Source organism: Abramis brama (assembly GCF_963993115.1).
Source record: "Abramis brama genome assembly, chromosome: 3".
Taxonomy (NCBI): domain Eukaryota; kingdom Metazoa; phylum Chordata; class Actinopteri; order Cypriniformes; family Leuciscidae; genus Abramis; species Abramis brama.
The window spans coordinates 26,736,343-26,755,857 of NC_139965.1; the positions used below are offsets into that span (position 1 = coordinate 26,736,343).

General features: G+C 36.7%; 3 protein-coding genes across 6 annotated transcripts in view; 2 read left to right on the forward strand and 1 right to left on the reverse strand.

Moving 5' to 3' along the window:
- Positions 1–7,900, reverse strand: part of ano5b (anoctamin 5b) — a 43,540-nt gene extending 35,640 nt beyond the window's left edge. The window contains exon 1 of one of the 2 annotated variants that reach the window (XM_084109198.1): positions 7,612–7,900. In XM_084109198.1, coding sequence (XP_083965324.1) covers positions 7,612–7,687 — 76 coding nt within the window. In that variant the 5' untranslated portion in view covers positions 7,688–7,900. The remainder of the gene's footprint in view (positions 1–7,611) is intronic. The other variant, XM_084109197.1, reaches the window with a different exon arrangement.
- A 437-nt stretch (positions 7,901–8,337) lies between these two features.
- Positions 8,338–11,706, forward strand: tssc4 (tumor suppressing subtransferable candidate 4). 3 transcript variants are annotated; one of them, XM_084109031.1, is made up of 5 exons: positions 8,338–8,490; positions 8,853–8,973; positions 9,296–9,420; positions 9,688–9,706; positions 9,930–11,706. In XM_084109031.1, the coding sequence occupies exon 5, from the start codon at positions 10,010–10,012 to the stop codon at positions 10,898–10,900; it is 891 nt and encodes a 296-aa protein (XP_083965157.1). In that variant the 5' UTR covers positions 8,338–8,490; positions 8,853–8,973; positions 9,296–9,420; positions 9,688–9,706; positions 9,930–10,009; the 3' UTR covers positions 10,901–11,706. The 3 variants fall into 3 exon arrangements, with proteins under 3 accessions (XP_083965157.1, XP_083965156.1, XP_083965158.1); XM_084109030.1 differs by having other exon boundaries at positions 8,354–8,490; positions 8,913–8,973; XM_084109032.1 differs by having other exon boundaries at positions 8,379–8,490; positions 8,913–8,973; positions 9,296–9,403.
- Positions 11,707–13,010: 1,304 nt separating this feature from the next.
- ano9b (anoctamin 9b) overlaps positions 13,011–19,515 on the forward strand; it is a 10,098-nt gene continuing 3,593 nt past the window's right edge. Inside the window, exons 1-15 of the mRNA XM_084109631.1 lie at positions 13,011–13,138; positions 15,097–15,153; positions 15,521–15,652; positions 15,739–15,884; positions 15,997–16,046; positions 16,899–16,957; positions 17,083–17,168; positions 17,253–17,387; positions 17,523–17,616; positions 18,490–18,550; positions 18,637–18,719; positions 18,806–18,910; positions 19,019–19,183; positions 19,275–19,311; positions 19,410–19,514. Of these exons, the coding sequence (XP_083965757.1) occupies positions 13,118–13,138; positions 15,097–15,153; positions 15,521–15,652; positions 15,739–15,884; positions 15,997–16,046; positions 16,899–16,957; positions 17,083–17,168; positions 17,253–17,387; positions 17,523–17,616; positions 18,490–18,550; positions 18,637–18,719; positions 18,806–18,910; positions 19,019–19,183; positions 19,275–19,311; positions 19,410–19,514 (1,336 nt within the window). The 5' untranslated portion in view covers positions 13,011–13,117. The remainder of the gene's footprint in view (positions 13,139–15,096; positions 15,154–15,520; positions 15,653–15,738; positions 15,885–15,996; positions 16,047–16,898; positions 16,958–17,082; positions 17,169–17,252; positions 17,388–17,522; positions 17,617–18,489; positions 18,551–18,636; positions 18,720–18,805; positions 18,911–19,018; positions 19,184–19,274; positions 19,312–19,409; position 19,515) is intronic.

Below are 19,515 nucleotides of genomic sequence, written 5' to 3' on the forward strand. Positions count from 1 at the left end.
TAGTTCTTTTTGTGCTTGGGTTACTACCCGAACCCCGAAGTTACATAGTGCCAGTAAAAGCGATACAGACCCCGTCAGGCTATGGCAGACATGTCATTGAACCTATTGTAAGTCGATGTACCATCACAAGGGTCTTGGAAATATATTATGAAGGTTGAAAAGTTTCACAGTGTGCCTTTAAATGCTGAGCAGCCAACTTTGTGGGAGAGAAGCACTTCCTGTGGGGAACAGTCAGGCATAGTGTAACACGTAGTGTTTTGTAACAGGATACACACAACACATAATTCCTGGCTAGTGCATGATATCACTAAATCAATCACTAAATCAATGAGCACTAAATCACCACTCAATCAGATTACAGATAGTTAAATATGCAAGTAAATATGTCCCACCATGGACAGATTAGATTACAGTCTCAGACTGGTTGTTCTGTTAATTTGATTCTGCCTTATTAAATTTTGGATTTTCAGTTGTGCTGCCTTCATTCTTTCGGAACAACACTCCTATCAACAACAAAAGCACAACACTTCAGTCATCAAACACGTCTCTCACACATTCAAGCTAAAACTTTCGTGCAATTCTGACAAAAAAAGCTTTAAACACACACTCATATCCAGCCTTAAAGCAGTGGCATGAACCTTAACAAGTTGACAAGGCCAACAGAATGAAAAAACAGACAAAGACGTCAACATTTTTTAAAACATCTTTAGCATTTGGAGCAAAGTTTAGCCTACATCTCCAAATATGTGGTTCCACAGACAAGCACACTTGTCACAATATGGTTTCTGAGATGCTGATGAAGCATAATAAAATGATAATGACAGGAAACGAATAGGAAGCAAAAAAAGAGGATGAGAAGATGGCAGAGCGGGGGACGGACAGACAAGCGGCACACGTAGCTCTGTCCGTACCTGCCTGAAAGGTCCTCCGGAAGCCCGTCAGAACGGCACAGCCATCTTAACCCAAGAGACGGTTAGGGGTGTAAAGATGGAAATTGAATTTTAAATCCACACAAGCAACTCTTTCTATATGCATTTCCTTTAGGGGGAAATTAATACATGTGTGGGCTAACATTTCAAACCATTGCTAAAAATCACAAAAAACTGCATTTGTAAATAGGTATAAAGGCAGGGGTGCACATAACTGGTGCACATGCGTGGTAAAAAGAAACGAATCGCAGCAGAAAACATGGAGGGAAGCGCTTTTGAGTACCAACATTTTTGGGGACAGGGACACGTTTACTTGGTAAAGTTTACTTGGTTTACTTGTTCTCTGGCAATCATGATGGTAAGTGTGTTCATTAATTATAAGGGGTGAAACGGATCGCAATTGTCCGTGATCCATACGGACCAGACTCCATGGTTCAGTACGCATATGATTCACAGATTAACTACTAAGTTTAACCATCATAGAGTGAAAGTTTATCATTTGGACATGTTTTGTCTTGCCAATTTACACATTCAAATATTTCAGACAGTGTTTGAACACCGAATTGATTCCTCTTTCATGTTTACTTGCGCTTATGGCAAAATAGCCGTCTCTGCAAGTATTCTCTCGGTTTTGTCATAAGTGAACAGTTGAGAAAGAAACCAGATGTGTGGCAGTATATTTGGTCCATGCATTCAGTCTTAAAGTGACAGCAGCCTAATATTCCAGCTGTTGTCTGTGTCATTAATGTTAATAAAAATAAAATAAAAACATCATCATCATCATCTACCATGTTTGAGAGAAAAGAAGACAGTGAGGAAAGCAGTCAGGAGGAAAGTGATGACGACAACTTAAAGTGTGAGTACGAAGCAGCCTCTCCAGGTGCTCCCTTGAGAACCAGACCAAAAAAAGTGATGTGCACCCCTGTATAAATGTCTCTATCGTTTCCATTCTATGAGAAGGCCAATATTTGCTCTGAGCAGAGCCAACAGGTGTAGTCTCGTAGGCTTCCTCTGATCGTGTTATTATGAGTGATGATTAGGCCTACTGGGAAAAAAAGGCTTTGATAATGGCACCTTTGTGTAATACTTTGAAGCAGAGAGGGAAAAAGCAGCAGTAGTGTTGATAAAACCAGTCTGAATACAAACCCGTGGCCCCCACAGTAATTTCCTAGTAAACAAATCAACAGTTTAACTGAATCTGTGTGCTAAAGCATACATTTACTGTTCAGCAGGGATGGGCTCAGCTTGTTCAGCAGATGGGCTGAAAATATATTCACAATTCCAATGACTAGCTGTAAAAGGAATATAAAGTGAACTGAATTCATCGGATGAATGAATCAAGCTTACACCATTGCATCTTAATGCATGGCAAAACATAACTCCCAACAGGAAAAGTGTGTCAGGAAACGGCATAGATTCAGGTCAGAGAACATTCACGGAATAGCTATTTCACATTAGCAGCAACTAAACCACATTTCACAACCACATTTTGTGTCCATGGCAAAGTCTTTGAAAAAGCTGCACAATAACACAGAAACTGTATCTTTATCAACAGGATGCAATGGTGTCTCAGTAAGTAATTGGGGATCTCTTTGGGAATTGGGAAGTCTTACTCTTAAATAGCGAAGGAAACAATGACTATACTGTGAGGTCAGGAGAAGGACTGTTTATAGATGTACAGATAATATTCATAATTCAAATTAGATGTATACAAACAACTTTTGAGTCACGTACACAAAACAAATGCATAAATCTTCATACAGTTCTCCGAATTGATGAAGAATAGCCCATTATCTCGCTTAAAAATAAAAAATAAAATGTTTCTTATCACTCTGTTGATGCTCAAGGGCCATGATCATACATATACTGTATATATACTAAAAATAGAGTGATCCCTTTTAGAGTTTATTTATGACTTTTACTGGGTCAACTACTTGTTCATACAGTATGGCTATCAAAGAAAAAAATAAATTAAACTGCCTGTTGCTATAGCAACAACTCTCACTTTCTTTCACCAGGTTACCAAATAATGAATAATAAAACATTTTAGTAGAGTAACTCTGTAACTAAATTAATATCTTTATTACTTTACATGACAGATCAAGAGAACACATTCATGCACACACATACAAACACAGCAGGCACAGTGTGGCAGGGAGGGTGCGGAAAATTATTCAGGGTCCACCGGGTGTCTATGTCGCATTGTCATAAGAGGATACCATGAGGTCTGCCCTGATAAGAGACTCATTCTTTTGTGTGACAGTCCAGCGTGACAATGCACTGATAAACTCTGAAGAGACGGCACCATTCACACTGTCAGACACTATACAGTTTATCATACAATCACTTGGAAAAGAAAGAGTAAATAAAAGTCTTTCCACAGTACAGAAATAACAACACTTTGCACTGACTAAAGTACTTTCTGACGATGAGAGCTCAGATGGTAAACTTCAAAATAATCTTTTAATAATGGCATTTCTATGATCCAGTTGGATTATTAACAATTGTAATGTGTGCATTCTGCTGTAAAAATGATGAGTAGGGCTGCACGATTAATCGCAATTTACATGAAATCTCACTTAAATAGAGGGCTTATCGCGATTTTAAAATCGCAAAGGCTGCGATTATTTTTTTATGCGCAGCTTGTCGTTGATGTACGGCTGTGTAAATGCTGCTCCATCTGAAAGCACTGTGAGTTTGAGTCACTTATAATGTGCATTTGAAAAAGCAACAATTAATTGTGCAGCCCTAATTATGAGTTTAACATTCCACTGGTTACAGAGTACGAAGGCCCAATTTAGGGTTGAGACTCGAATACCTAAAAGTGGAACTTTGAGATATCGTGATCATTAAATTTGGACTTAAATTCTAAGTCTAAGGGACAAGAATATGCTAAATGAATTTTGCTCTAGAGCAGTGTTTCCCAAACGTTTGATAAGAAAAAAATCCCATGGCACACCTCTAAGCACTAAAATAACAAAATTGCACAAACATGCATTGCTTCAAATGGCATAACTGGATAGGCAATTATATTAAAAGCAGTACTTGCATGTCAAACTTTAGCTTAAGTCAGGTATGAACCCAAATAAGGTCATATGGGTAGCTATGATGTTGTTGTTGGTGATGATGACAAAACAACAGTTTAAAAATTGTCGCTGTCGGACGGAAACTTTGTGGATGGTATTGTGGCTTTATATATAGTCAGACAAGTGCATATGACATTATTATAATATTAACATTTTATGAAGATCAAGCTCAAACGGAGTTACGATTTTTTTTTACCAGCGAATTACAGAGATATGCCTTTTGTCCGTCACTGGAACGCATCTGAGGCAGTGAGTGCATTGCATTACGTTTTCATCAACTTACAGGTTATTAGGTTTATTGCAGTTATATGGGCACTCAGTTTTTCTTGTTGTTGAAGATTTGGACATTTGGACAAAATCTCATTATATAAAAGATGAAGCACTATGCACAGGATATTTAAAACAGTATAGCTATATTAATTGGCTACAACTAGACGGCAAATACAATACTAAGACTCTTCTCAAATACAAAAAAAGCCTTTATAGACATAGTGTTTCTTGAGTAAAGAAAACGTTGTACTTAATCAAACATCAGTTCTTTATTTACCTTTGCATTGCAAACAAGCAAAGATATCCAAACTGTGTGCGAATAATTTACAATAGAGGCAGGTGGGGTTATGAGGTTTGACCGACAGTTTGAGGATACGATAATGTTACGAGATTTAGTCACAAGCTATTTTAAATCCTTTTCATTGGTTAAATCTTTGTAAAAACCAAAGTCCCTTTAAGACTTTGAAGTAATTTTACTCGGCGGCCATCTTTGAAACGCCTCTCAGGCAGCTATTTCAGTCAGGCAAGTACAGCTTCCATCTCTTTGAATGGGGAAACATCAAATTCTCCTGTTTGTCAAACTTATGATTAAATAAATTTCACACTGAAATCACCAATGTAATCTGACAACAACTGTCTCATAAATTGTTTCTAAACGCTCAAATCATGACAAAAAAACTGCTGGACCAAGCTAATGCGCATACACAGTCCTAAGTGCACGTCTCAGAACAGCAATGATGTTACCAATTGTCGATTGGTTCTTTTCTTCAGAAGGCGGGACTTATTCCACCATATTGCGCGTTGCACTTTCTCCAATTCATAGTAATACGAGTGCACCGTCTTTCTGTAAAGTCTTTGGTAAAGCTTAAAATAAAACAAAAATGACAAAATATAAAGATACGTGGTTTCCACCTGAGAGCGACGATATATTCTTATTAGTAGCATTTATTTTCATTTATTTATTTATTTTGCCATTTGGTTGGGAATACTGAGGTTTCCGTAAACATCTGTATAACCAAAATTTGTTGTGGGCCATGACATAAAGAAGGCTGCTGTGATTAAACCAAGTAAAACACAATTGCAATACTAAAATAAAACAGAGATAGTCATGCAAACAAAATTAGAAAAATAAAAAAAATGATCAAGTAGCCTAACCTCTATTTGGACCACTTGCGATTGATTGACCTGGTCCAACTCAATGTTTACAAAAAAGTAATTGGATTTAAATATTTTAGCATATCTAAGAAGTTTAATTTATATAAAAGACCATTTTAAACAAGCTATCTAACACTAAACACAATTAAACTGATGCCCAGTCATGGATGAAACTATATTGCTATTGCAGTAATTAAGATGATGATGATAAGAAGCAATATATTACCAGGCTTCAATTACTGCAGCAACAGGAAGTTTTATAGCTAAAATGAAAAACTGTGTGATATTAAAGTTATGCTATGCAGATTTAATGAGCTGGCCATTAGCTGTGGGTTCTGGCCCTGGGTTGATTCTCTGTTTTAGAGCTACTTAAGCAATAAATCCTCTCAAACTCTGCTGCACTTCTTAATTTTGCTGTTAAGTAGGCACCTATGAATGAAAAGTATATTAAACTCGTAAATCTTGTAGTGCACTTGTTGCCGCTAAGCATCTGGCCAATATAAAAATAATTTAATATATAAAAATAATTAACAATGCATTTCAGTGCAAAATATTTTCGTATGTTAATGAAATACAGTGCAAGTAAGATATATATAGACACAAAGTTCAGAGTCACTGTAAATCCCTCTGTTTTTTAATCACACATTGCAGACTTAACAGTGTGAGCCATGACACTGCCACAGTCCTGGTCGAGAAGCATAATCATATTACTATCCAGTGAATCACCTATGATCAGTACATGGATTAAATAGTTGCAGTGAAATCCAAAGCTGGAGGGAACAGAGAGATTAGGCTGGGGTTCCCCTGAAATATAGCCTATACATTTCCCTTATATTCTACATTTTCTCATTCCTCTCAACCACTCCCTCTTACAAAACACACACTCATGACACAGAGTAATAAATAATAATATTATTAATAATAATAATAATAATAAGTCACTTGGGCAAACAAACCCACACACCAATGTGAACACAAGCCGTGGACATAAACGTACACCTACACACCTCACACTTAATAAGTCTCTTAGCCTTAATGCATTAGCAGCTTTTACTCAACCTGTGAGCCACATCAGACCCAGTACTGATTCATTTCAGCTCAGCTCAGCATGGCTCAATTATTCATTTTACATTATTAAAAAACAAGCCGAGTAATATCAAATGTGGGATCAAACAACACTGCTGCATGACACATCTGTCACATCCCTGAGCTAAAAAATCAGCGCAGGATATTCTGTTTAGATAATACCACATATTTAGTTGTCAGAGGGGGAAAACCAGGAACATTTTCCTACCTAGGTCCCGTGTCAAAGGGGGCCCCTAAGGTCCTCTATGGTAAAGCCTATTCATTGGGTATTATGATTTTTCTCATTTGGTTACTACAAAATCGAGGAATTAATATACTTCACTATTCATCAATACTCCACGAATACAAAGACCATTCACTCCACTTCTTTCTTTACCACATTCTTAGAGGAGGAGCCTGATGTTTTTTAATCTAAAAATGTCCTGTGTGCAGGGGAACTGAATTAACAATGACAGCAGACATTTAACTGATTCAACATAAGGACTGTTTGATTCCCAAGTTATGGGACTGAGGCCAAGCCATGTGGCAAGACGGAGTAACGTGAAAGCTAATGAAAGAGCTGGTTCAAACTGCTTTTAAAACTACCATTCATACAATGATGCGTAGAAATAAATATCACGTTTCTATGTTGTTTTTCAAAATCCGTAACTTAGGTCACGTAGCCTACGTATGCTCACAGCAGGGCTATTTTTGTGGATTCAAACCATGTCAAAAACACGCGTTTGTAATGCAGGATACAGCACGGTACCAGGTAGTACTGCCCGTCTTTGGGTGTAGACCGCAACTTTTCCATACCTTTGCCATTTCAGGAACTTAAGCCTATTTTAATTTAAGTTCAACGCCGCTTATTTGAATACATGTACTGTTATACGTTTTTATTTTGTTAAAGGGACCTGACCTGGTGAACATGTTGCATTTTCTTTTTTTCATTGTTCTTTGTCTTTGAAGTGATCCTGTCAGCTGATTTAATTCAGCGTCACATTCATTTATATTTTCATTTACGATGACAACTCCCAGACTGACCTTCTCATTACGATTTTGAACACTGCATGTAAGGTTTACATAACTGTTGTAGCAGTTCTTACCTTCAATCTGAGAATCCAGAGTGTTGGACATTTCTATTAAAGTAGCTTCTTTCGTCTTCCCCGTGATTCTCTTCATGTTAAGTTCGTGCGTTTCTTTTCTCCCACGGGACAATAAAAAAAATCCGTCAGTTCAGTCTGCCTTTCTGGCCTAAAGGTGCCGAAGGAGATTTCCACTTTCAAGCTTTAATATGTTAGTTGGGAGAATGTAGTGGCTAAGCTGTGAATCCCTCGCTCGCTTTCTTCTCCATAACATCAATAACTAACAGCAAGCAGCGGCGAGCTGAGGACTGGAGATGTGATGATGATGATGATGATGATGTCTTAAAGGGGAGTGGCTTTCCGTCGGCATACTGACTGACATAAAAATACTGAAAAGTATTATTTACGGGGTCTCTATAATGTCACGTTCTTTATTACTGTGTTATTTATTACATGTGTTCAGTCATATTTCAATTTTTTTTCTATTGAATACAAGATTAATCTGTAAAAGTATACATCTCTATTTAGCATTTATGTCCTGCACTGTTAAGGGCATTGTGCGTCTTATATGCTATTCATATATCCATTACCTCAATCATTTTTTAATTAAAGTACACTGGGTCAGATCGCACGTGCTTCTAAATCTTACAGCATTTGCGCCCTCTGCTGGTTATTGGACAGACAAACAAGAGGTGTCCCAATCCTCCGTATAGTGCCCTGAAGTGGACTTCAAAGGTATTTGCGTTCACGCTATGTCGTAATTACCGGAAATAAGAGATGACTGTGTACTTGGAGCTGTTCACGTCCTCGGATTCGGATACTTTCTCTTGCACTAAATCTGCAGTGGTCTGGTCGCATGGTACCGCGGTCACGTGGTACAAGTCGTAGCTCTCAGAAATTGTAATTATGAATTCTACGATCACGTAAATGCTTTTTACAAATCAGAATAGTTACGGTTACGGTAAATACGACAATGGCGTGGCGCACCTAAATCTTAGGAAGCGAGCAGGGCAAACGGAGTAACGTTAGCCATTTTTTTGTAAATCTGAGACATATTAGTGTGAAATTAAACATTACAAAATGAATTTATCACTAAATTTAGTGGTTTCAAGTATGACTAATTATTATTAAGTTATTAATTAAAATATATATAAATATAAAATCTTATATAAACTCACAGATATTTGAACGTAACACTATGAACTGAAACATTTTTTAAATTATAATATATTATATTCATACACCCCTTGCTATGCATGTAGGGAGCTGTGAACACTGACCATGTGAGAACTAGAACGCAGCTGTTGTTTTCATTCTAACAGATAAACTACATTACCCACAAAGCATCTCTTCGTTGATTATGGGCACTCACTGCAGCTAAAGGTATGCTACTGCTTATGTGGACAACTAGATGCGTGTCAAATAACTAAGTAACTTTCAAATTATGGTTGTTATATTTCAACCAGCATGTTACCGTAAATGTTGCAGGTTCTGAGGGCATTTGAGATATTTTGATCACGTTTATCATCACAGCTAGGCGGGATAGCTGCGTTAGCTGGCTTAACGTGTCAACAGAAGATAATGCTCACTGACATTACATTCACGTCATGATTTGTTTTAAATGCCTGTAGTTGTGCAAATTTCTTCTTCTTGATTTAATAAGCATACATACATATATGCTGATGCTGATTTTGTTTAATTCAAGTTTACACCGTAAGAAGAGGACAACCTTCAGACTAAACGCTATGGCCATAACTTTGATCAATACTCTGGAATCGACAATTTTAGCTGAACTGACCAGCTCGCAGTACCTGTGAGTCTTCAACCGCAGTAAGATACCTCCATGCACCCAAGCATTGTTCCAGCTGTATATATTTTTTTACTTTCTTCAGATTAGTGGGATTATGTAACACGCGCATAAAGAACAACAACATTACAAGATCTGTAAAATAAATGAATAAATATGGATTTTAATATAAATAATGTATTTAAATACTTGTCCTTAAGTATTATTAGATCACTGTATAATGCTGTTATGTAATTGTATGTTTACTGAGTGAAGATCTCATTGCTTGTTTCTCATTCTGGTTCCTATAGGTGCCTCAAGAGCCTTTTGGTGAGCGAGTAGTTCCTCATCTTTTCTTTTCTCTCTATAGTTCATGTCAGTTGGTTTGTTATGAGTTTGTCAAAAAATAAAGTTCAAGATCACCATTCTATGAAGTTTATTAGCACTAGTGTTATGTGCAGTCAGTGCCTTAACTTTTTACTTTATATGCTACTCTTTGAATAAACTGTCTGTGTTTGTGCATTACTAATACAAGTATTTCTTTCTTCTTTAGATCTTTCACACAGCATCTCAGCGTAAATATCCAGCTTCTAATCGTATCTCTTGACCTAACCTCGGAGCAGTAGTAGCACAATGAGTGACCCAAACTGCAAAGAAAAGGATGCTCCCAACAGTCTTTCTAATAGAGATATGATTGAACTTCCAGATGATCTCTCCCTGAGCGACTCTGACTCTGATGAACCCACAGAGCATTTCGGCAGAAAGGTTGAGGACTTGTCATCATCCTCAGAGGATGAAGGTGAGACTCAGCAGCATGTGAAGTCTGTTCCTCAAGAAAATCCCACCTTCAGACTGATAGGTGGGAGCTCTGGTTTCTGTGATCGGAGCAAGGACATCTTTGCACAGTTGGATAGTGCAGCAAAGCTCACATCTAAGGATCTAGGTGAAGACAACATTCTTGATGGCATGTTTGCCCGTCCTGCTCCACCGTCACCTCCACAGGCAGCTCAAAGGAAGTGTGGTGTTGGCCAAGAGGCAACCAAAAAACAACCTCCTGCAGGTAAAAAACTCCCAGACTACCTAGCAAACCCTGAGCGCTGGACCCGATACAGTCTCGAAGATATTGCTGAAACCAGTGATAGAAAGAATAGTCAGGTCGCTCATGAGTACATTCAGGAGCTTCAAGACAGCCGGAGGTCTCAAAAAGCCACACTGGAGACTTTCACTCCAACTTTCAACCAGGATCACAGCAGCAGCAGTGATAATAAGATCGTGTTCACTAAACCCAAAAGCAAAGATCAAAGTGGGAGCAAACTTGACCATGCTAAGAAGGAAGCAGTTGGCCTTCAACACTTGGATGATCATCACATTTCATGGGGCAATAAAGAGAAAAAAAGGAAGTGGGGGTCTGAGAAAGAGGAAGAAGACAAAATGGTGTCCAGCGCTGTCTTCAACAGTGCCAAGAAAGTAAATCGCAAACACTTCCGTAAAACACTGGAAGATGATGAAGGTGGCACAGAGTGAGCACTTTGAACCTAAATATTTAAAACTACTGTTTTAATGTTTATGTACTTCAGACTTAACGTTGTTTTGTATAAAGTGGTTTGACTATCCAATTATCTTGGTTTAGGCTGTATAATCCATGAAAAGCTCTTGCTGTCATACTGTACAGGCTATTTCTCAAAGGATAGCATAAAAATTACCCACATCTATAGATTGATAACCTGTATGCAGTGGTATCAGTGGTTTAGTGTGTATACAATTATTCTGTGGTCATATTTATGACCACTTTTCATGAATAAATTTGACTCTGTTGTGTACTTTGAGATCACATTAAATAAGTGTGCTTTGTCTTAATGTTGGTGGAAGTGTTTGCTCAATGTTTTGCATGGTCATGTGATTGATGATGAACAATGCAAATGAGGAGATTAATCCCACTTCTGGTAATGCAGCACAAGGCTAGACGAACCATGGACTTTGAGGACATCTGCTTTCAGCCGAATCCCACTGTACACCATTCTTGTTTTTGCCCTCCTCTGTAGAGCATGTGTGTTTTAGGAAATTATTACAGTTTAAAGTCTTAAGAATGATATCCAGGTATTTTCAGAGAAACCAAATGTTTGGTGGTTTCACCAACTTCACCAACTTTCTCCTTAGTGTTTTTTAATGACCTTATGGTCCTGGTAAACCTGGAAAAATCAAGGTATTGCAAAAGTATAATTTGCGGGTCTAGAAACGTCATTGAAATTTATATAGTCTGAATAATTCTTAGTAGTTATACTTGGTTAAAAAGTATTTAATTGGATTAAAAATACTTTTTGTGAATGCAATCCCTGTGTTTTGTAGTTATTTAGCATTTTCATGCAAACAATTTTGCCGGCCCAACGACGGAATCGACTGGCGTGGGCGAAGTTATAATGTTTGTTGGTCTTTTCAGTGCTTCTGGGAAGTTCACTTAATTATTAGAATTTAATAAAACAATTTACTTAAGCTCCTTGCTTAATCTGACTCCAATTTCAAATGATTATTAAATTTAGAATGTTTCTAATTAGGAACAAATCATAAATATTGGTTATTTATTCATTTAGATTATTAATGAGATACTTTAATTTAGATACTTATTCTGGGTATCCCACACTTTCAATTATTCATTCATTAGGAACCCAATGTCACATGGAGTCGCACGCCGGCCTGGTTACGTGGAACTTTACGAACACAAACTCACCAGTCTGATCTTAGTCAGATGGTGCAGGGTTAGCTATTACCTTTAGATGGTTGCATACTGCTTACTCATACAAAAAGTGTAGTTTATTTATCCACTTCCGTACAACTTGCTAAGTCAGTGATCGATAGAAATCAAAAGGTCTCGGATGACGTGCCTAATGTTACATTTATTCATGAGCCTTTAGTTTGACCTTCACCAGACTCCATAATATACTCAATGTTTTCAGAAGAATACAGAATAAATCAAACATAACATTTTATTCGTCAGGTAAAAATGTATCATGCCAATTAAGCAATTAGAAGCCAATTCAGAAATAATAACATCAATTGCTCAAAGAATGAATCTAAGAGTAAGAAATATACCTGACAGTGGAGAGACACACACAGCAGTGTGTGGAGGTTTTATCTCATGTTCTGTCTGAGCAGGAAAACAGTCTTAATGTGTTGCCTTCATTTTCTTGACTGAGATGCAATCATTTATTGTACCCATTTTTTTCTTTAATGAAATAATATTCCAAAGATTCCAAAGGTTTTTATTTTTCTTCTGGATTCTATGTTAAAGCAGCAAGTAGCCTATTTGCATGTAAAAAAGAAATAGCAGTGCAGTGACAACTGTGCCCAACTCTCCTAACTCCTTTTATGACTTTAATAACATATTCAGAGCCGAATGACTGTTGCCACTGCAGTAACGTGTGAGTTTCGATCTCAAGTTATCAGTATTGATATCTGTGTATAGAGCATGGTGTTGAGAGTAATGAAACCTCGGCCCCGCCCTTCAACAGAAAGCGATGACGTCTGTTGTCTCACCTGTAAAGGTAGCAGTCACGATCATACCGTCTTAAATATGAGATGGGAAATGCGGAAGTGTAGGTTACACTGCTTTCGATCGGTCTCTAGTCAGTTTGAATTTCTCTCATTAGTTAAAGCTGGTCTTCGGCTATGTGAGGATAAGAGAAGAGAGACTGACATCGGTCTGCCTGAACTGAACTGAGCTGCTTTGAAAACTTTGATTTGAGAATGTTCTTCACTGATCGAGAGGTAGGCTACAGTGTGTGTGTGTGTGTGTGTGTGCATAGGTCAATGTCTGTCTGATTGATCTTGAGGTGTTTATTAATTTATCTGGTCGATGTGAGACATAGCTCATGTGAAGAGAAAATACTGTTTTGTTTTCTGAGTATTTAGTTACAGATGTTTAGTTATATAATTATGCTGTTTAGTAATATTAAATGTGCAGTTTATACCCTTTAAAATATATAATATTTGGTAGGCTACTGTAGTCTCTGTGCTGCACTCATCCTGTCATATACATCAGTCGCTTTCACCACTAACAATATTACTGTAACAATATATCCAACATAGCCTAGAGAGGGAAATTACAGTAATAGTATATCCCATAACACTGTTTAGTAGGGAGGTGCATCCTATTTTATTTACTATTTTATTTCTCCTTAGTGAATGATTTTGTCTTGGGAATTATAAATAACTGTCTCATTTGGATTATTCAAATGGGTCTATTATTGTTTCAGACTGGTTAAACTGCATTATTTATGAGGGATTAATGCAATCAGAAACTATTCTGAAGAACACTCACCTGACCTGAACATCTTGTTGTTGAGATCTTTCATGTGAAAGTTTCAGAAGAAAGACTCTGTTGTGAGCATGTAAATGTACAACTCATGGTTTACACAGTTTAATTTGATCTTGCATAATACAAAAACTTGATTAGGGATTAGATTTTTTTAGACTAATTATTGATTAATCTGTTTTGGTAGAGTAAAGTGTTCAGGTACGTGTTCATATTACGTAAATGTATGCAAAAACTGAGCAAAATAATGGTTATGTTATGGTTAAACAGGTTATTTGTCATGTGCTGCTTTTTAATATGTCATTGACTAGAGCAAGAACATATTTTAATTACTGTGACTTCAGTTAATGATTTAGTAAAACAGAGGTGAGGAATAATAATCCACGTTCTTAGTGATTCCTCAGTCTTTCTGACACCCACAAACACACACTCTTATCAAACACTTGTAGTTCTATCAAACAGACATGTCTTGACCTGCCATCATACCAGCAGGAGTAGCTGCTGTCAAAGTGAAAATCAGACTAGGGGAAAAAAAAGGGAAAGAAAGCCTTTACGCTACATGAAATTATCATACAAATTCAGATATTTTTTTGTCCCAATCAATCTGAATTCATCCTAGAATATCTCTATAATAAACATTTCCCATCCAACTGGCTTTAATTTCTACAAAACACACGGTTTCATATGGGCACATGTTTTCGAGCTCCGTTGAAGTCCGGTTATACTTGACAAAACTGGTGAAAAGTCTTTTATTTTTTATTTTATTTTTAAAAAGTATAATTACAAATTATACTATCATCATAACAATGTGAGCGAAAAACTTTTGCGAAAGATATTTGGATCCTGCTGTATTTGATCAGTTTGCTTTATATAAAGCAGGTTAGTCATTAAGTATTACTGTAGTAGCTTGCATGAAGACAGGTTAGAAATTTGCGTTTCAATTGAGATAAGGTTTGGCATCATAAACAAATGTCAGTTTGCATAATGCACATTTTCCTCTGTCTCAGGGTGATACCGGGTTGATTTATTGTAAGTACATAGATAAGTCTTATGCTGTCCTCAATACATTAATGACAGTGGCAGTAGGTGAATTTTTTACAATATATGCACTTAATATTCAGAAATTGTGCATTGGTCAGTAAACCTTTTTTTTAACCTATTTATAGTTCTCTGGGTAACACTTTTGTCCTTGTTACATATGTTACATGTACTTACGATAGTAATAACAGTAAATTAGGCATAATTACATGCAACTAACCCTCAACCAAATCCTAATCCTACCCTAATCCTATAGCAAGTACATGTACAGTAGTTGCTTAATATTACTCAGTATTTAAATATATAATTGCACTGTAACAATGACACCTTAAAATAAAGTGTAACCGTTCTCTGTTATTTCTATGTATTGCAGGATGAAATGGCTATGTATGAGCTGGACAATGCAAATGAGACTTTACTTACACCACAGGTAGGAAAAGAGACCAGACATATGTTTTTGTGCATTTGTTGACCAATAGGATTTAAATACCACAGTCACCACAGTCACATTTCTACCCGAGCACATGTTCAGTTATGATGACTTCACATGCAAAGCACATGACGATGTTATATCTTACCAAACTATGGTCATAATGTCACATTCACATCACTTCTTGCCCTGCATGACCTAAACTTTTGGAAAAAACAGGTGACAGTCACAGACCCAAACACTCAACTAAAACAATCCCACAAAAGTCAGCAGAAATACAGTCTGATCATTAATTGGTATTCAGAGAAAAATGCTCTGCAAGCATGTTTCTTTCTGTCTTGGTTATTTCTGCATTTGTTTCATTCAGCATAACTCATACGTCCCTCGATTATTTGACTATGTCCTGGTGGCTGATAAAGTGGAGGACATGGAGGACCAAACCTTCAAGAAGCAGGATGCCTTTATTGGCGAACTGAAACAGAAGAACATTAAAGTGACTGTATGTTGTCACCGTCACACACATAGTATTGTGTCTTTCAGTTCAATTTGACTGTCTTACTCAAGGCTCTCATTACTTTTGAACAGAGAATTGAACATGCTGGAAAGGTGTTCTTCGGTATCTGTGCACCTGAGGAGATGTTTGCAAAGTACAAGTACTTGCTAAAGGTGTCTGACGCCTGTAACTGGAGCGCAGAGCAAAAGTGTGAATCGTCTGTGTCGTTCTGCACCAGGTGAGAGTCACAGAAAGCACCTCTACACTGCTTAAAATTGAATTTGAAATCTGCCACATAAGACGGTCTTTTCGTAGCTTTTGTAATGGGTTTCTATTCCTTTGTTTCATAGAATCAGGATTGTCCACTTCGTCTTGTACAATACATTTATAGGAACAGGAGGTAAACTTACTTTCCTTTTCACTTTCACTTCATCTTATTTCCCATTGTTGTCTTGACTCATAAACCTTAAAAACTAAAAACTTACAAAAGTTCAGAAGTTTGGAGTCAGAATGAATTTTTGATGTTTTGAAAGAAGTCTCTTCTGCTCTCCAAGGCTGAATTGATTTAATAAAAAATACCTTAAAATGAAATATTATTACAATTTAAAAAGACTGTTTTCTATTTGAATATATTTTAAAAATGTAATGTATTCCTGTAATGGCAAAGCTGCATTTTCAGCATCATTACTTCAGTGTTCAGTGTCACATGATCCTTCAGAAATCATTCTAATATGATGATCTGGTGCTCAAGAAACATTTATTCTTATAATCAGTGCTGAACAGTTGTGCTGCTTAATATTTTTGTGGAAACTGATACATTGTTTTCAGGTTTCTTTGATAAATTCATTTTAAAAGAACAGCATTTATTTGAAATAGATTTGAAATAGAATTTTTTTGTAGTTTAATAAATGTCTGTCACTTTTGACCAATTTAGTGCATCCTATCTGAATAAAAGTATAATTAAAAAAAAATAAAAATAATTCTTACTTGCCCCAAAACTTTTAACGGTAGTGTAACTTGAGTTTGTTATCTTTAAGCCTTTCAAACACTTTGTCTACAAAAAAGCTTTACATAAAATGTATGTAATATGAAACTGCATTGAATCTAAAAGTGTTTAAATTTTCCTATGCATGTATTAAAAGGGCTCAGAAGTAAATAACATGTTCAATGTTTTTAAAGAAATAATGAAAGGGACCAGGACTGAGCCTATGTAATATTATCAATGTCTTTATTCACTATTTTACTCTGTAAGAGAGCCTTGACGAGCTGCTGTGTGAAGGTGCTTTTGAGTCCATCTTCTGTCTGCATGAGGTAAAAGCCCTTATTTGTTTGAGTATTCATTTATTATAGACTGTAGCTAAGGAAATCATTAAATAAATATCTGAGGTTTTTCATTGTAAAAGGTCATATTCAACTTTTTTGACTTGTCTCTTCAGAAACAAGAGCAGAAAAAACTAAAGAAGAAGTGGGCAAGCTGGCTTTCAGTATTGAAGCTTTTTAAACAGCCTGTCACTGATGTCAAGTAAGTCCTACTGGTTTTACATTGTTCTCTGTTCCTTGAAAATCATTTTTTTATCACTCTATGTTCACATATGGTCATTTTTAGGGACTATTTTGGGGAGAAAGTGGCACTGTATTACCTGTGGCTGGGCTGGTACACACGGATGCTTATCCCTGCAGCTATTATTGGTGTTGTTGTGTTCTTGTACGGCCTTGCCTTCTTCAATACAAGTCCACTCATGTGAGTATATTTGCAGCAAAAAAATGCTGAGTGTTGAAGTGTAGAGACAGATTACAGATCGTATGCAGACAGAATAATCTGATTATAATTGACTCCCAATTATCTCTAAGTCGTGGTATCTGGGTGTTCTTACAGTCATGAAGTCTGTGACTCCAACACTATCATGTGTCCAAGATGTGACACAAGATGCAGCGTGTGGAACCTGTCTGACACCTGTACATATGCCAAGGTCAGTGAATAAACATGTCACTCTTTGATTATAATTGAGCATTTCTTGACACCATTAAAGGGATACTCCACTTTTTTTGGAAATAGGCTCATTTTACAACTCCCCCAGAGTTAAAGAGTTGAGTTTTACCGTTTTCGAATCCATTCAGCCGATCTCCGGGTCTGGCGGTACCACTTTTAGCATAGCTTAGCATAGATCATTGAATCGGACAGAACCATTAGCATCTCTCTCTGAAAATTTTTCAAATGCAACTTTACATTTTCTGTCGGTCTTAGTACACGATGTAACTACAGAAGAGTCAAGTTTTAAATAGGAAAAATGTCGAAACTCTTTGGTAATTTTTTTGAGAGAGATGCTAATGGTCTTGTGGCTGAATGGATTTCGAAAACGGTAAAACTCAACTATTTAACTCTGGGGGAGTTGTAAAATGAGCCTATTTCCAAAAAAAGTGGAGTATCCCTTTAATTGTTGTATTTGATACACTACTGTTCAAAAGTTTGGGGTTGGTAAGATTTTTTTTGATGTTTTTGAAAGAAGTCTCTTATGATTTTGTGAAATATTATTACAATATAATATAACATTTAAAATATATTTTGTGGAAACCGCCATGCTTTTTTTTTCAGGATTTTTTGATGAATAGAATGTTGAAAAGGAAAAGAACAGCATTTATTTCAACATTATAAATGTCTTTTCTTTTACTTTTGATTAATGTAATATATCCTTTTTGAACGAAAGAAGTACTTTCTCCAAAAAAGAAACTTGATTGGTAGTGTATATTCAAAATAAATGAGGGCTGAATGCCACACTGTTTTCTACCTGTGCTTTTCTGTTTCATCTGGACTAGTTGTGTTAACAGTAAATGCTTACAAACAGGTGAGCCAACTTTTTGACAATGAAGGGACGGTGGCTTTTGCCATGTTCATGGCGATTTGGGGTGAGTTTTTGCCCTTTAGCTAATGCAAATTGCATATTTCTATGTCATTTGACAAATGCTAAGGTACTGTTATGTTGTTTGACTAGCAACCCTGTTCTTGGAGTTGTGGAAGAGACATCGAGCTCTGTATGTGTCAAAGTGGAAAGTGTTTGACTGGTGCGAGGAGGAGGTAGACTCATTACTTTTTTATGATCATTACTTATGCCATATTTAATGTGCATCTGCTGATGGAGCCGAATGACTATTTGTCCACAGGAAGAACTGATTTTGGAGATTGTAAATAACCCTCAATGTAAAACCAAAGAGTTCAGACATTCCTACCTGCGCAGCATTGTGGTGCTTCTGTTGGTCACATTAGTGGTGAGAAACACATTCATTTTTACTATGTAAATATATATATTGTTATTGTTTAAAAGGACTTATATGCACTTATAAACATAATACAACTTGTATCTTCATTGTTTTCAGCTGGTGGTAATCATTGGTCTGACCCATGCTCTGGTGATCTGCCGTGTTTTAACTGCAATATTGTTGTCCGAAAGCGAATGGCACTTTCTGCGCGAGCGTGCTTCCACAATAGCTATGTTGTCCGGAGCAGTGCTACACTACATTACTATTCAGGTTATGACTCGGGTAAGAACTGACAGATAAACTGTCTAATGGGCATAAAGCATCTGCTTGTTAAAAAACATAGCACCTCTCTAATTACTATCATTCTTTTCAGGTCAACAAAATTGTGGCATTCAAACTGTGTGAGTTTGGTGGGTAATAAATCTAAATAATAATAATTGTTTGCATGAAATCCGTTATGTCAGTAAACAGGCTAAGTACTTAAAATGTCTCTGTTGTTTATTTGTAGAGAAGACTCGCTCCTTTGCAGCCACAGAGAAGCGCTTCACTGTGAAGATGTTCACATTTCAATTCTTTACTCTCTTCTCATCACTATTTTATGTGGCGTTCTTTCT

Bases quoted from the DNA above. Each gene is read 5' to 3' on its own strand.
- tssc4 (XM_084109031.1), top strand. From the start codon at position 10,010: ATGAGTGACCCAAACTGCAAAGAAAAGGATGCTCCCAACAGTCTTTCT.